Raw genomic sequence first — 15,862 nt, 5'->3', positions numbered from 1 at the left:
ATGGTGTCAGAGAAATCAGAAACAATTTCAGAACTAACAAATTTAACTTCTATCAAAATAAAGTAAGGAAAACCATAGATGCCTATCACTTGAAAATAAATATTATACTGGTATTTTTCAAGGACAATAAATAATGATTACTAGGCCTTTCTTCTAGTGTTCTCGCTATTGTCCTAGCCAACAAGAACTAAAAAATCATAGTGATTATTTTATCTTGTATGATTAATATTTTATAAGAAGTTCAAGAATGTGAAAGTATATATTTTATCCAAATAAAATTAACCATTTGAGAATATTTTGCAACTTCTCAATAAGGTTATAATAAGGGATTCTTGCGAGCTTACAGAGTGGTAGAGTGAAAATGTAAGGGCTTTGGGGTCAGGCAGGTCCAACTCTGACTTTCAGCTCTGCCACTGACCCAGCTCAAGCCTGGATGCAGTTTCTCTTGGCATCCTCATCTATCGAATGGGAGTGATAATACCTGCCTATAGAGTTGACGTAAGGATCAAGTAAGATGACCTATGTAAAGCTTTTAGCATAATTTCAGGTAGTAGGCATTCGAAATATCTGTTCCTTTGTACTGTCTTTGGTGAATAATTTCAGTATTTCCTCATCTGCGAAAGGTAAGCATATTTGGCTTCTAGATCAACACACATTTACTAAAAAAAAAAAAAAAGACAAGGTTTTTGTCATGTCTATTCCTTTTCATTAAATAGTCTCAGAATTTATTGACTAATATCTTTAAGGGTTTGCCTTTGAACTTCTCAGAATCTTTAAAGGGTGCTGTGTCTTTGCTATTAATGCACCTCAGCAGTGAAACAGATCATGATCACAAACACTTCTGGTTTTGTGTGCAGGATCAGGTGATGCCACCTTTTTTCCCCAGCTGATGACCCTCATTAGTCTTTCCATGACATTTCACGATTTTCTCACAAATGAAAATTTAGGCATTCCAAAAAAAAAAGTGTTGAGGAGACCAAAGTTGTCACTGAAGTGGAAAGCTATTTCAGAAATTGTATTTATGATTTGTTACCAACTACATCATCCACCGCTAAGAGGTTTGGAATTTCCGGTGTTTCATACTAATTTTTCTTTATGGGGTTAGTGTATCTCTGTCTTTTTCTTTAAGTTGCATCTACTGACGTATATACCGTTAGCACTGTTAGTTGCTGTTGTGTTAAAACTAAGACAAATGCACTTGAGTATCTAATATAATCATTTTAAATAGACCTCTTATTTGTTTTTCTGTCCATTCAATCTGCTACACAGGAACTTCAGGTAAGACGATGCTATTTTCAATTCAGATGCACTAGATGTTTTGCATCATTGCAGATTTATAACTGCATAACTGCTTTTTCCCCCCTTCGAGAGTATGTCTGCCTATTTGCACATTTACACTGAGATGTGTGTGATAGAAGTATTTTTCTTGGTTGCTGTACAAGGGAAATATTTTCTGAAGTATAAATATGAGATAGTTTTAAAATCTTTATATGTTTAGTTCTGGAAGTTGCATGATTATATCTCTTGAGAGGGAGTGAGTTTTTAAATATGATCCATGGGAATCCTATAATTTCTCAATAGGCATTTGCACAGCTGGATTGGTTTTGCTGTTAAATTCTTTTATTAAAAGTGAAATCAAGAAGCTGCATCTAACAATATACCACATATACTGCCAATCCCTTTTATTTTCCAGGAATTAGGAGCTATCTTTGGATGGTGACTATATAAAATTTCATCCAAATGAGGACCCTTTTCAAGTAAAAGGGGCCCGGTAATAATTACACCCAGACAACAGGCATAAGCTGGCATTATCCTGGGCAAACTGACCTATAATCACCCTGTATCTATGTCATATAGACTTACTCTAAGTAGGTACATTTGGGAGAACATATTTCGACCATCCAAGTTCCTTCAACAATAATTCTTATTTTTTGGAACTCCAGGATCAAAGAATACGATTTCCAACATTTCTGGAACATTCAATCGTGAATACTTTCTCATCTCAGTGTAAATCCTGAGTGGTTATTTAAGTTTGATAACTGACATATGCAAATTGTCCATCAGGAATAGTTAGCCATCTTCTAAATTTTCTCACACATAGAAAATCTCACTTAATCAGTGAAACACTCTTTTGGCTTTTGACCTTGTAGGTAACATAAAATGCAAATCTGACATTTGGGTGTGGGGAAGTTGGAAGGTGGCTCTGCCAATAGGGGTACTCCTGTGCTATGAGAAGGCCCAGTTGACTTTTAATCACCACCGACTTTAACGTAGGCTAGGCTACTGTTCCATCTCAACCCCTCAGCTACCACCAAGGAAACAGTTTCAACATCTTTGCCTCTAATGGAGGTATTGCATCCTCTTGCAAGACACCCAGATATTATTCCTGCAAGAACAACTTCCCTGACTCCCAGTTCCCATGCCTGATTGATTCAGATCTTCACCTGAGCTGCAATCAAATTAACAGCAATGGCAATCTATACCCAGTGTAGCATTCTCTGGCCCTAGGTGTCTGTATTTCTCTGCAAGCTCAGTGCAACCCAGGTTCAGTGTGGGAGACATCCAGAACTGCTGCCTGAGGTAGTTCATCTAACCCATCCATTGATTTGGTAGAAGAGAATCTGTTTTGTGAATTATGTTTTACAGTTGTACGTTTTTCCCGGTAACTTTTACATTCTTTTTTCTCCGTATTGTTATCTCATTTTTCTTTACCCTCTTTGTTTCTTCACACATTGAGTTTTCTTTTTCTTCCTAGAACTCTTGCCTCTTCCACATTTTTTTTATTTTTCACTGAAACAGCTATTTTAAAACAACAGTCAGCCTTTTCTACCAGGAAAAAAAATCATTTGGTGGTAATTTATCACAGCACTTACAGATAAAAGGTACAAATACAGCTATAAACTATGGAAAGCATATTCTGAGTCTTATAATCAAACAGTCCTAAGAACAATCATAAATGGGGTGAATAATGCTAATTTCCATATCATATCCAGAATGTGTTCAGGATTCTTACCTGTTGCCTTCCACCATGAATAGCCAAAACAGACTTTGGAAAAGCTAAGCATCTATTATATGAGAGATCTGTGAGAATGGTAAGATTCATTTCATTAGGAGCCAGAAAAAAATAGACCCTTAAAATCAGAGGAAAATTAATAAATTTAATGCTCATTAATTTTAATAGTAATTTACATCTCTCACTGAAATTATATTATTATGCTATTTACTGAGCTCTCATCAGAAAGTTATTTATGGGAGTTCCCTGGCGGCATAGTGGTTAGGATTCGGTGCTTTCACTGCAGAGGCCCAGGTTCAATCCCTGGTCGGGGAACCATCCCACATGCCATGCGGTATGGCCAGAATACAAAAAAAATAAAGTAAAATAAAAATAAATAAAACGTCACATTTAAAAAAAAGTTACTTATGTCAGTGAACCATCAGTGTTTCAAATGACTAATATAAATAAGATTCTGTGCTAGATTTTATTCAGATTACCTATGTGTTTAGGTTAAAATTTGCTCACCAATGAGCTAGTAATATTTCTCTAGCTTTATTCCTATCTTAGAGAAAAATAAAACCCAGATTGGTTTTCAAAAAAAAAATTTATGTGCATCACATAAGCTTATTTAATATCTGATGGTTTGTAGAGAGAAAGTCTGCGCTGTATCTAAAATCTTTATGTAACACTTTACATTGCCACTTAGCCCAGTTCTCAGTGCAAATGTACAATTCAGCAATAATCCTTGGTACCGAGTCAGTCCGTTCAGGTCTAGGGAAGGACCTGTTTTCCATATTGGGACAATTATTTAAAGATGAGCCTAAAACAAAACTGAAGCCTTGCTGCTCTGGCCTCTGCGTAGTGCATGATTGTCCGACTGTGCCCAGCTGCTCTCTGATACCCCTTAACGCTGCATTTCATCCGTGAAAACTGCTGCGGCAGAAACAGCCTGGAATGTTTACCTAATGCTCTTCTACTTAATACCCAGAGGGTGTGGAACGTGCCACAAGTGGAGCTCCTACTTCTTCTCCTGAAAAGAGTACTAAACAGGGGCGGGGTTTGGGGAGGGAACATCTCTTTTGAAGTTGTTTTAATATTAACAGTCTCGTTCTGACAGATTTTTGTTAACAGGGATCATTTATAGAGTATCCCAAAATCAGCTTGTTAAAACACAAGATGTTGCCCACTGTGCCAGAGTAGAGTGTAGAATCGTGTCTGCCTATGATTTAATACGCATTTTGGTGAAAACAGTGTGCTTCTTACTACTTCTCACGTCACGTAAGCAAAATGTTTGGTGCCCAAGGCCATGAGGGCTTGAGAGTTCGTAATGAAAAATTTTATTACTAAGCTGTGGCTAATCGACTGTGTAAAGGCGTGAGTGCAGGAGGACTTTGGCCTTAAAAAAGCAGCTGATGGTGTGATTTCAGGGCGAGAGTATGGACAATTTCAACTGGGGAGTCCGCAGGCGTTCTCTGGATAGTCTGGACAAGTGCGATATGCAGCTTCTGGAGGAGCGCCAGCTCTCAGGAAGTTCTCCCAGCCTAAATAAAATGAACCACGAGGATTCCGATGAATCCTCCGAAGAGGAGGATCTCACCACCAGCCAGATCCTGGAGCACGCTGACCTAGTAAGTAGGAACTCTCCACCTACTCTTCCCAAGACGTTGGGAGACTTCTTTTTGTGATTCAAGCAGTAGTGCAGTTTCCAGTTGCAGCTAAAGAAACTTGCTACAGCTGCTAAACTCAACTCTGAAACATGAGGTGGTGTCTGATTCTAACCGGTCTCTTCTCTGTAGGTTGCAAATGGAAACAAACACTGGGGTTTTTGTAAGCCCTGAATGCCATCAAATCCGTTCAGGCCTAGATTTTCCCCAAAAAACTTTTATTATGCTGAAATCTTTTTTTTTTTTTAATTCCTCAGACATCTGAAGTTTGAGGAAATATGACACAGACATTTTGATGGGGTTATCTGGAAATAGGGGTGTTTGTATTGTTCAGTGCTGGGCCTTGCCAGCTAGTGTGCTTAAGTTCTAATGACAGTGAAGTATGTATGTTAAACAGTTATTACCTGTCCACCAAAAACTAGCTTGTACACTGGTTTGTACTCTTATGTAAAGAATAATTAGAGCTTTTGAAGAATGGGAACGCCACACTCTGTTTTATTTCCTATGCTTTCTCAACAGATCATGAATCTCTCCCCTTCTGAAGAGACTCATCCCATGGAACTCACGACCACCTGCGATATGACCCCCGCTGACCCTCATGCCTTTCACACCAGGATGGCTAGCTTTGACGCTTCTCTGCCTGATATGAATAATCTTCAGATTTCTGAGGGTTCAAAGGTGAAGAGATTTTGGCAATCGTTGACTGTAGTTTTCTTTAAAAAAAGAAAATGTACTTCCAATTCTCTGAGCATTCTTAGCAGGTTATAAGTGGAGGGACTACCTTTATTTTCTTTCTTTCTTTTTTGAAGTAGTTGAGTTTGTGCCCCTAAACCTAGGTTTTGAAGTTGCTTTATTCTCACAGAGCTGAGTAGCCATCTTGCTGTTGGTTGAAGGAGATTTGATTTGAGGTCCTTTTAAAATGAAACATTTTGCATTTTCCATAGAGCACGAACACTGCTCGTGTTTTGCCATTTGATTAATGGCAAAACAAATTGGTATATGTCGGAGATTGCTGAGACTGGGAAACTGCTGTTCTTTGTCAAGACTTTTATAAAACAATCTGCTAAGTGAGGTGTGGGTGTATGCGTGCATCGGGGGGAAATTTTTTCCCATGTAGGAACCAGTTTTACAACCTGTACATTGATTGTGTTCTCGCCTTTGGCTGACTATCAGAATTTTCAATATCAATCACAGTATTATGCACAAAACTGTCCTGGCCAGGCTCTCTGAGGAGAAAAGTAAGTAAATGGATACAATTTCCTGATTTAAAAGGTCAGCTTTTAAAAAAAAAAAAATCTAAAAATGTGTATTTCATTCACGGTTTATTTTATCAATATTCCCATAAACGACCTTGTCCATAAAACTGTCAACTCCCACACTGTGTTCACATATGTGCCCGCATAAATGCCCATTAGTACAGAATTTTATTTTCTTATATTAGAAATACCAAAATAACCTATTGCTGTTAGGATAAAGTTTTCTTTATCTTTAGTTTGGTTGTGGTGGTATAAGTTTAAGGAGAAAATGAAATAGAAAAAAATTTACAAGAGTATATTCTTTCTGATGCTTCTACTAGAAAAATATAATACTGGCTATTCTGTATTCTTTTACGGTGTGCTAAAAAATATGTCTGCGATCTAGCAAACTCTAATCTACTTTAAACCAAGGGCAACCAATGAAACTGCAATCACCTAAAAATATTGAAGCTTAAAAAATAATTATTTCTAAGACTTCCCCATTGCAAAAGAACTATGCTCAGGAGTCTTAGAATTAGCAGAGTCCTTTTTTAGCCAAAAAGGGGGCCAGAAAGAAAACTGTCTGAGATTAAACTTCATGGAAAGGACATCACAAAATAAATGTGAAGTTATTAGCATTTATTATTTCTCAGTCTTGCAATAGTCATTTTCTCAACTTTTCTATTTTGAATGCTAAGTTATATAATTCCTTATACAAAGCATTGCCTAAGGAGTAATATGTTCATGGACTCACACAGAAATCTATCAAGGAATTCTGTCAAGGAAAGGCTGAGTCTAATTTCTGAAAAGCTATATCTGTTTTTCACATCAGCTGGGCTTCTACAATGTTTGATGTATCTGTGATGTCAGAAAGAGAAAATAGAAAATATTTTTATAAGAACTCAGCCCACCCCTAATAGATTAAGTCTATATACACTAATAACCCAGGCCAGTCAGCAGTCTTGTTGGAACCACTCTAGTTTTAAAAAGCAGGAAGATGTAGATCAACTATACTCCAATAAAAATTAATTTAAAAATAAATAAATAATAAAATAAAATATAGTGCTCTGCCCACTCAACAGACACAAGAAAGCAGTGAATCTTCTAGCCAAAATTAAGCTGGTTAACTGCATGGCTATCAACCTAGACAGTTACTGTTTACATTCAAAATTTGGGGTAAAGGATAAATGAGTTTTTAACAACAACAAAAATTATATGAAGTGGACCATTAATGAAATTCTAACTGGACAGAAACTAAATATTTTTTAATGGCAATAGTAAATGTTTTAAAGATTAAAAAATAAAAATAAAATAAATAAGAAGCAGCAGATATGGATACGCCTCTGAAACACAGTGTTTATGAGCAATTCCTTCAAAGACATGAGATAACCTATTTCCCTAACATATCTGTAAACATTTCTAATTTCCCTATTTAATCCTAGACTCAAAATACTAAATGGGCAGCCAGATGTCCGCCCACGATAACTCTCTAATTCATATATACATCTATTTCGCCTTGATTTTGTTTTGTTTTAAGAAAATGACTCACTGAACCACGTATGTGTGATTTCTTCCTCTCCTCTTCTGCTCTGTGATCCAGTTGCCTTCCTTCCTCTCCCAAAGAACAATCAGTTCTCCAGATGATTTCCCCCTGGCCCAGGTTCAAGCCCAGCCTCTTTTTCCATTTGACTTGCTACGTCTTTTTCCTGCCCCTCGGTGATCCCAGCTCTGCCTGCCCTAGAGCCCTTTCATCTCACAGATCATTCTACATTTTATAGCAACGTGAGAGCAGCCTCTCATATCTATTATCTTCAAGGGATATTCCCAAGAGTAAAGCATATGTGTATATGGATCTCGGAGGATTTTCAGCATGGAAAGGCCTGTCAACGTGGCAGGCTTGGTGAATAACTCTGGATCACTTGTGAGCACCGCAGACACTTCTGGAGCCTTTATTATGCCAGGCACTGACAATTCTAAATTCTAGTTTCCATAGGTAATATTGGACATATTATATAATATACTGGAGAGTTAACTCCAGATAACTTGCTTTAGAAGACTGGGGTTGTACAATGAAAAGAGTTCTGAATCAGAGATGGTGTCCCTAGTCCCAGCTCTGGCTCTGATTATATACCTGATATTAGGCACGTCCTTTTCCCACGTGGAGCAGCTGTTTCCTCATCTATAAAATATGGAGATTGGACCAGGGGGTCTCTATGGTCTCTTCCAAGTTTAGCATTTTATACTTCATAAGCGTGGGTCAAATATGGTAATCTACTGAGAGCCTCTTTGGGAACTCTCCCGGAAAAGACTGAAAAGAAGATAAAGAACAGTACTTCAGAGAATTCTTGAGCTCAGTTATAGAAATTGACTCTACCGTAGCTAGAAGACAAATGCCCCCAATTTCTAATACTCTCAGGATTGCAGATTTTCCTATGGATAGTCTTACATATTGGGGGGATTCTTTTCTCTTTTTATGTTCCCAGGTCAGCGCTGCCCAGGAGGCGGAGGACACCACCGTGCATGAGGATGATCTTTCCAGCTCCATCAACGAGCTCCCGGCAACTTTCGAATGCAGCGATAGCTTTAGCCTGGATATGACCGAGGCAGAAGAAAAAGGCAGTCGAGCACTGGACCAGTTTACTCTTGCCAGGTGAAGAGTATACAGGGCACATCGTACTGGCTTCGCTCTCACTCCAGTTAAATGTCAGGCTTGTGCTGCTGGGACTTCCTAACAAAGGAGTCCAAGCGGACATATAACTTGGAGGGCTCTTGGCGGGTGGGAATCCTCCAACCCCAGAGCAGGGCCTTATGCGGAACCCATAAAGCCCTGGAGTAACGTAAAAAGCCAGAGGGGAGCCTGGGGACATGGTCTTGTAAGCTTTGAAAATAAGCAAGCTTGGCAAGGCTTGGAAATAGGGAGTTCTTTTCATTTTGAGTTAAAAGACCAGAACAAGAGGCCCCTTATAAACCAAATACCTACTCTTTTTTTAAGTGGGTGGCTTTCAGCCTCGTGGCTGACATTTCTGAGACAAGTGAGATGTAGTCAGAGAATACAAATAGGAAAAAATATAAAGAGGATAGATTTTTTAAAACCCCACTAATGTGGCATCTAGAATAAATCACAAATAATAATGCTACAGATTTACTTTAGGAGAAGAAAGTCAGAATCCTAAAATCACTCCTCTGAACGTTGAAAATAAGAATGAAGTAAACGCTTCTGATGTGGCTGGACAGAGGCCTTCTGTTATGGTGACCCATATCCGTCCATCAGAGAAACAGCTTACGGTGATACCTAGAGAAGAACTTTGACTTTTCACAGTTCATTCATTCTTCTCTCCTTTCTTCGTTCCTCTCTGTCTCCCCTTGCATTTCTCTTTTTTCATTTCCTTTCCTCTGTCTGCCCTTTTCTTCTGGGCATTTATGTATCTGCACCCACTAATACTGTCCCTCCACAAACGAAAAGTGAAAAGATTCAGAAATTTACTTATCACTTATTGTATTGAAAAATGAAAAGGACTGCAATGGGCCACAGCACAGGAATGAATGTATCCTGTGTGCGGGGAAAGGCTGTCCAGGAAAGTGAGGGGCAGTTACTGAAGGCTAAAAGAGGCACCGAATCTATAAAGGAAATCTGAGTGGGAGGAATCCCAGAAATTCTACAGGTGAAAATTCTCTTTTCTAGAGTCAGAAAAGAATCTTGGAGAGACCTCTGAATGGGAGCCAGGCTCCCAAAGCGACCCCAGCGGGAGGAGTGGGCAGAATGGGTGCCTCAGGGTGAGAACTAACACAGGCTGGCAAAGGAGAGGAGGACGCCACTTCCTGACGCTGCCGTTTGCCTTCGTTCCAGCTTTGGAGAAGGGGAGAGGGGAGTCTCGCCGCCCCCCTCGCCCTTCTTCTCGGCCATCCTCGCTGCGTTTCAGCCTGCGGCCTGTGACGACGCGGAGGAGGCGTGGCGCAGTCATGTCAACCAGCTGCTGTGCGATTCGGACGGCTCCTGCGCCGTGTACACGTTCCACGTGTTCTCCTCCTTGTTCAAGGTACGGCGCCCGCGGAGGGGGCCACAGATGCGCAGGGGCTGCGGTCTCTTCGGGGAGCCAGCTGAAGGGGTTAAGTGCAGGGTTTATACTACTTTGTCCTCCTGACATCCTTCAGTCTCCTCTGACTCCATCCTTTCTTCTCCTCAACCTTCATCTACTCAGCCTTCTCAGGCTGGCACTGTGGAGACGCTGCGCTCAGGGATTCAGGCCGCCGTGCTGTGCCCGTCGCTCCCCCACTCTGGTTTTCACTGGCATCGTCAGTCCCAGGCAGGCAGGCAGGTCTTTAGGACCACAGGGTGGCACCTTCTGCCAAGCCCAGCCTCCATCTCTTCTTTCCGCTTAGACCTCTCCTCTATTTTTTTAATTCACTGTGTTTTTCCTTGTCTTTTATCTTTCCCCACCATGAAGTCCTTCAACGTGCCAGCCAGTGAAACTTTTCTAGAGGTTGAGTTCTGCTGAGTATATCACGAGAGAGGCAAGGTAACGTAGTTGGACTGAGGGATGGAGCCCTCTGATCTCCTTCAGGAAGAGCCATGGGAAAGGCAGGGAAATGAGGAATTATATAAAAGGTGGAAAATGAAAAAACTGGGATCATCTGCTTTAAATGATTTCAAATTCAGGAAGCCATAATTTAGTTAACATAAAAGTCAACACGGTTTTTGAGCCTGGAGGCCCTTCCATTTAGGAGAAGTATATACCAGTAGTACTCAGAGCTAGTTTCTCAGTATTCTGAGTGTTATTCATGCTGCTGTCTCTCAAGGTTTTCAATTTACTTTTCGTGAGACCTGTTAGAAAACTGAATGGACAAAAACTAAGGTGGTGTCTGAGATGCACTGGGGGCTGGAGGGACTGTTAGCCTTAAGACAGAAAACAATGGGCTGCTGAAAGATAAGAATCCAGAAACACCCTAACATTAAGCCAGACTGAAATTTTAAAACAACAACTATCCACAAGCTACCATTTGAGGTAAATTTAATTGTTAAGGATTCAGGAGCAAAGTAATTTATTATTTTGTTCTAAAGTCAATTTGAAAATAATGGTTAATAATGTATGTTTAAGTTTGCCTGTTGTAGTAATTTTTTCTTACTACAGTTGCTAGACCCTTCATGCTCAATTTTATTTAGTCCTGAGCAGTACTTTTCCCTCTGCCGAGAACTGTCATCCCCTCTTTTCCCACAGCTGTGCTCCCAATGACATGCAAATCCCTGATCGGCTGTCACTTCAGTGAATGACACCTTCCTTTACCTCTTTCTACCTGCCCCCCCACACACACACTTAGGATCCCGAGCCAATTGTAGTTGTATCTGTTATACTTGTCACACTTGTTTAGGTGTCTGTCTCCCGGGAGAGGGCAGGTAATGGTGTCTTGCTTTGATTCCCCAGCAGCTGGCACACAGTGGCTCACACACAGTAGCTGCTCAGTAAATGCAGAAAGAATGAATGGGGAAAAAAAAAAACCTTTTCAATGTAAATCTTAAACATACAGTTTCTGACTTAATGCCATTACGGCAATAGACTGTCATGTGAGCCGGGACGTGGGGCTGGGCCCTGGGAGGTACAATTGGGGTTTGGATTTTTTTCATCAGCGTATTGGACCAATTTCTAAGGAGCTTATCCACAATAATAATAATACAAATGTGTACCTCCTATTTCAGTTTTTAATATTACATTTAGCTTTAAGAACTTTCTCAGCTACCATCAAATGCTCTGTGATTGAGAGCAGCACGGGTAGCAAAGTCGGTATTAATCCAATATGCTGGAAATGAAACACATTTCAGACATGCAGTCTGTTAATCTTTCGTCATGTCCTCACCATGGCTGTTTACTGTTTTCTAACATTTTTCCTGTGAGTCTGGACACCACGTTTCCCTGTATTTGGTTGGATTTTGGACAGGGTAGAGAGCAGGTAATTGCAAAAATAATTTGGTTTTAAAAACAAGGAAATGGTTTCTAAAGGTCCAGCTTGGGTGGCTTTGCAAGTGTCTCAGTCAGTGTATTTCCTTCCTGCTGCTCCTGTTAGAATATTGTCATTTGATCACACAGTGTCACCAAATTATATGATATTTTTATATGGAAGTCATATGTGGCTCTGAAGTTCCCTGAAAGATCTAGCTTCTCAGTACAATAAAAAACAAACCCAGGGACTTCCCTGGTGGTCCAGTGGTTAGGACTCCATGCTGCCACTGCAGGGGGCACAGGTTCGATCCTTGGTCAGGGAACTAAGATCCTGCAAGCTGCTCAGAACGGCCAAAAAAAATTTTTTAATACAAAAGTGAGCCCAGATCTCTCCATATCCTTAAGTAAGATGGAAAGAAACCAAAGTATTTGCAGGACCTGGATCCTACTCCTGGCTCTGCCACTCCACTAGCTGGTGACACGTGGCATTTCCTGTTCCTTTCAGCAGCGACATTCTGTCGAGTTTTTTTTTTTAATTGCACGTAAAACTAAAAACACCAGAAAGACATACGTACGTTATGTATTATAACAAGATTCTCAGAGGTATTAAATAAATAATATGCAACATGGTAGGCATTTTTCTAGTATAACTTGTAAGGAACCAAGAGCCTGCTGCTGTTTTGGGGACCTGCTAATTTCCCCATAACAGGGCAGAGAGGATTTCTCGTGGGTTAGATTCTCCAACTCAAAAGATACGACATCTCTTGGGGGAAAGCCAGTTCCTACAACCAGAATTATTTTTTGGTTAAATATTTTGTTCCTTTTGTTAAAGATGTTGTGTGTTGGAAGTTGGGGCTAAAAATGTTCTCATTTTGGCACTGACACAGGCCCAGTGAGTCAGATTCTTCCCAATTATGGTTTTTCTTCAGGCAGTGTAGGGGGAATAGTAACATTTAGGAAGCATTATAGGTTTATGGAAGGGATATGAACTTAGAAGTCAAGCTCATCCTTACTCTTTCACTTACTAGTTGCATGACCTTGAGTCCTTTAACCTCTCTTAACCTCAGTTCCTTCGCCTGGTTGTGAGGATTGATGAGTTGATGTGCGCAAAGCTATCGGACAGTTACAGACTCCTAATCAGAGGCGCTCTCACAGGGAGACAGGTCCCATGAATTTACTCTTTCGTTCGTCAGAGGCTTTATGGCCCATTTTAGTGCTCTATCTCAGGGAGCTGTGATCTTGGGAAACAGATTATATCTCATGACCTTTTTCTTCTCACCCACATTGAAATAATCTCAGAAACTCTCAGTCATCTGACAAACACACTAGGCAGACTCAGGCTGCTGACTGGCGCCGCCAATCAGCAAAAAGCAAAAGCAGCATTTATTTAAAAGATTATATGAGCACCCACGCATTGGGAAATGACATTTTAGGAAGAAACTTTGTTCACACTGGGTGATTACTCACTTAAGACATTCACTCTGCCTCTATCACCCCCCCACCACTACATGGAGGACCTGTGCTCATTTGATAGTTTTATGAAGATTAAAAAATAGTTTTTTCTAGTACAAAAGTTAAAATGTGGCCGTTTACAAATAGTAATTATGTTGCCTTTCAGAATATTCAGAAAAGGTTCTGCTTCCTAACCTGTGATGCGGCCAGTTACCTTGGAGACAACCTCCGGGGCATCGGATCCAAGTTTGTCAGCTCTTCCCAGATGCTCACCTCCTGCTCCGAGTGCCCCACGCTTTTCGTGGACGCCGAGACCGTGAGTATCTCAGGCCTGCTCCCGCGGCAAATGGCCTGCCCAGCTGATGGTGTGGAACTTCAGGGAAGCACACGTGTGTTGTGGTTTGTTTGAGACACTCTCACTGTTTGCGAGCAGTGCTCTGTTGTGCTATGAGTCCCAGAGGCCTGGCCCTGCACAGGCATGACTGTGCATGGCCAGCCCAAGCCAAGGCAGTCACCGCAGGGAATCAGGAGGAGGGCCCCCTCTGTGCTCCCTTCGCGGCCTTGTCGCTTCTCTCCGATGACTCTTGACTTTGAAGGCTGAGAATATGGTGAGCTAACCCCCCAGAGCGGACCTAGCCAGTCCCCACGACGCCAGGTTGGCTAGGCGGATGGGTCCCCAGAGGCAACGATGTTACCACTTTCCCTACTTCCAAGAGACTGAATGCCCTCTGGATGGATTCGTCCAGCCGAACTGCAAATGATGAGTTTAAAAGCAGGAGTCCCCAACTCCCAGGCCGTGGACCGGTGCCAGTCCGCAGCCTGTTAGGAACCAGGCCATAGAGCCGAGGTAGGCGGCGGGTAGTCGGCGGGCGAGCGAAGCTCCATCTGCCGCTCCCCAGCGCTCGCATTACCGCCTGGACCACCCCTCCCCCACCCACCCCACCCCATCTGCGGAAAAATCGTCTTCCACGAAACCGGTCCCTGGTGCCTAAAAGGTTGGGGACCGCTGGTTTAAAGGGTGATTAAAACAGTCCCTGGCTGAGTGCTGAATCGTGACTGTATAAATATAATACTAATGATTTAAAGTACAGATTAAATACAAAATCAGTTTGAAAACCTATTTGGCGGTCTGTCTTCACATTGCTTGGAGTATTACTGGATGAAGACACTAGAGTCCATGCATAAAATGGATGCTGTATCTTAATGTGGGCTTCTGTGGAATACTTGTTAAGATTTGTCCGTCTGTACTGATACAGGGAAGATGGATATCTTCATAGATTTTGATTAGCAGTATCCAATGCAATTGCCACGGATAGTGGAGCTAAACTACAAACTGCACAGCTTATTAAGATGGATGCTACCAACACCCCCCTGCCCCACACTTTACATCTAAATATACTTCTCTTTTCTCTCTGCATAGCCATGCCTTTGTCTAGGTGTCTCTCTGGAAGTTGTTTTAATACAAATTATTTTCCTGTCTTTAGCTCCTTTCTTGTGGACTTTTGGACAAGCTCAAGTTCAGTGTTTTGGAACTGCAAGAATATTTGGACACCTACAACAACAGAAAAGAGGCCACCCTCTCAGTAAGCTTTTATGTTTCTGTGCATATACATTTAGTTAAAACCAAATGAACCCAACCACTGTGAGCTCTTGGGAGGCGATGTGATTTACCCAAGAGAGGCTCTTTTGGGAGAAGACAGATTTCACCTATTCTTCTGTGAAGGACTATAGTTCCAGCTTAATGGTGGCAGAACTGTCAGTACTATGGATTATATAAAAATTATACCTACAAAAGAGAAATTTTTCAGCTTTCGATTTTAGCCCTATAATTTCCCTACCAAGAAATTGGGGAAAGTGGGTATCTGCTTAATATGTCAGTTTATCAACAAATTTCTTTTCTCAGAAATTTAAAATTGTTAATTGCTTCCTTCCAGTGTTCGGCCTCACCCAAAACTGGTTGAGACGGATCTCATCTCTCTTCTCCTTTTTTTTTTTTTTTTGCGGTACACGGGCCTCTCACTGCTGTGGCCTCTCCCGTTGTGGAGCACAGGCTCCAGACGCGCAGGATCAGCAGCCATGGTTCACGGGCCCAGCCGCTCCGCGGCATGTGGGATCCTCCCAGACCGGGGCACAAACCCATGTCCCCTGCATTGGCAGGCAGACTCTCAACCACTGCGCCACCAGGGAAGCCCTCTCTTCTCCTTTTAACCACTCTCAGTAGCTGCTTCTCCGTCTCCGTGGTTTCTCTTGGCCTTGGCTCCTGCTCTTTACTTTTTTCTTCCTTCAAAAATGTAAATTGTAAAATGTTAGAGCCAGAAGTGATTCAGAAACCATCCATGCAAACCCCCTGATTTCCAACAACTTCCATGTGTAATTTCCATGGAGCACTTCCTATCATATACCAGTCACTGTAAAAAGAGCATGGATTTTTAAGTCAGATGGACTTGAGTTCAAATTGCAGCTCAGTTACTTAAGGGTTAGTGACCTTGGGTAAGTTACCTCCTCTCATCTCAGATTCATCATCTATAAGACAGTGATAATAGTAATTTGCAGAACTGTTGTAAGAACATAACGATTATAACA

General features: G+C 41.3%; 1 protein-coding gene across 5 annotated transcripts in view; it reads left to right on the top strand.

The window, feature by feature from the left end:
• The window catches only part of FRY (FRY microtubule binding protein), a 323,296-nt gene that overhangs the window by 290,327 nt on the left and 17,107 nt on the right, over positions 1-15,862 (top strand). For 4 of the 5 annotated variants that reach the window (XM_024755579.1, XM_024755578.1, XM_024755577.1 and 1 more), the window contains 6 exons: positions 4,423-4,623; positions 5,179-5,337; positions 8,378-8,544; positions 9,742-9,931; positions 13,446-13,595; positions 14,764-14,862. In XM_024755579.1, the coding sequence (XP_024611347.1) occupies positions 4,423-4,623; positions 5,179-5,337; positions 8,378-8,544; positions 9,742-9,931; positions 13,446-13,595; positions 14,764-14,862 (966 nt within the window). The other variant, XM_024755580.1, reaches the window with a different exon arrangement.

The sequence above is a fragment of the Neophocaena asiaeorientalis genome, unplaced genomic scaffold (assembly GCF_003031525.2).
Source record: "Neophocaena asiaeorientalis asiaeorientalis breed wild unplaced genomic scaffold, Neophocaena_asiaeorientalis_V1.1 scaffold59, whole genome shotgun sequence".
In the NCBI taxonomy this organism is placed as follows: domain Eukaryota; kingdom Metazoa; phylum Chordata; class Mammalia; order Artiodactyla; family Phocoenidae; genus Neophocaena; species Neophocaena asiaeorientalis.
This window is presented reverse-complemented; position numbering and strand designations above follow the sequence as displayed.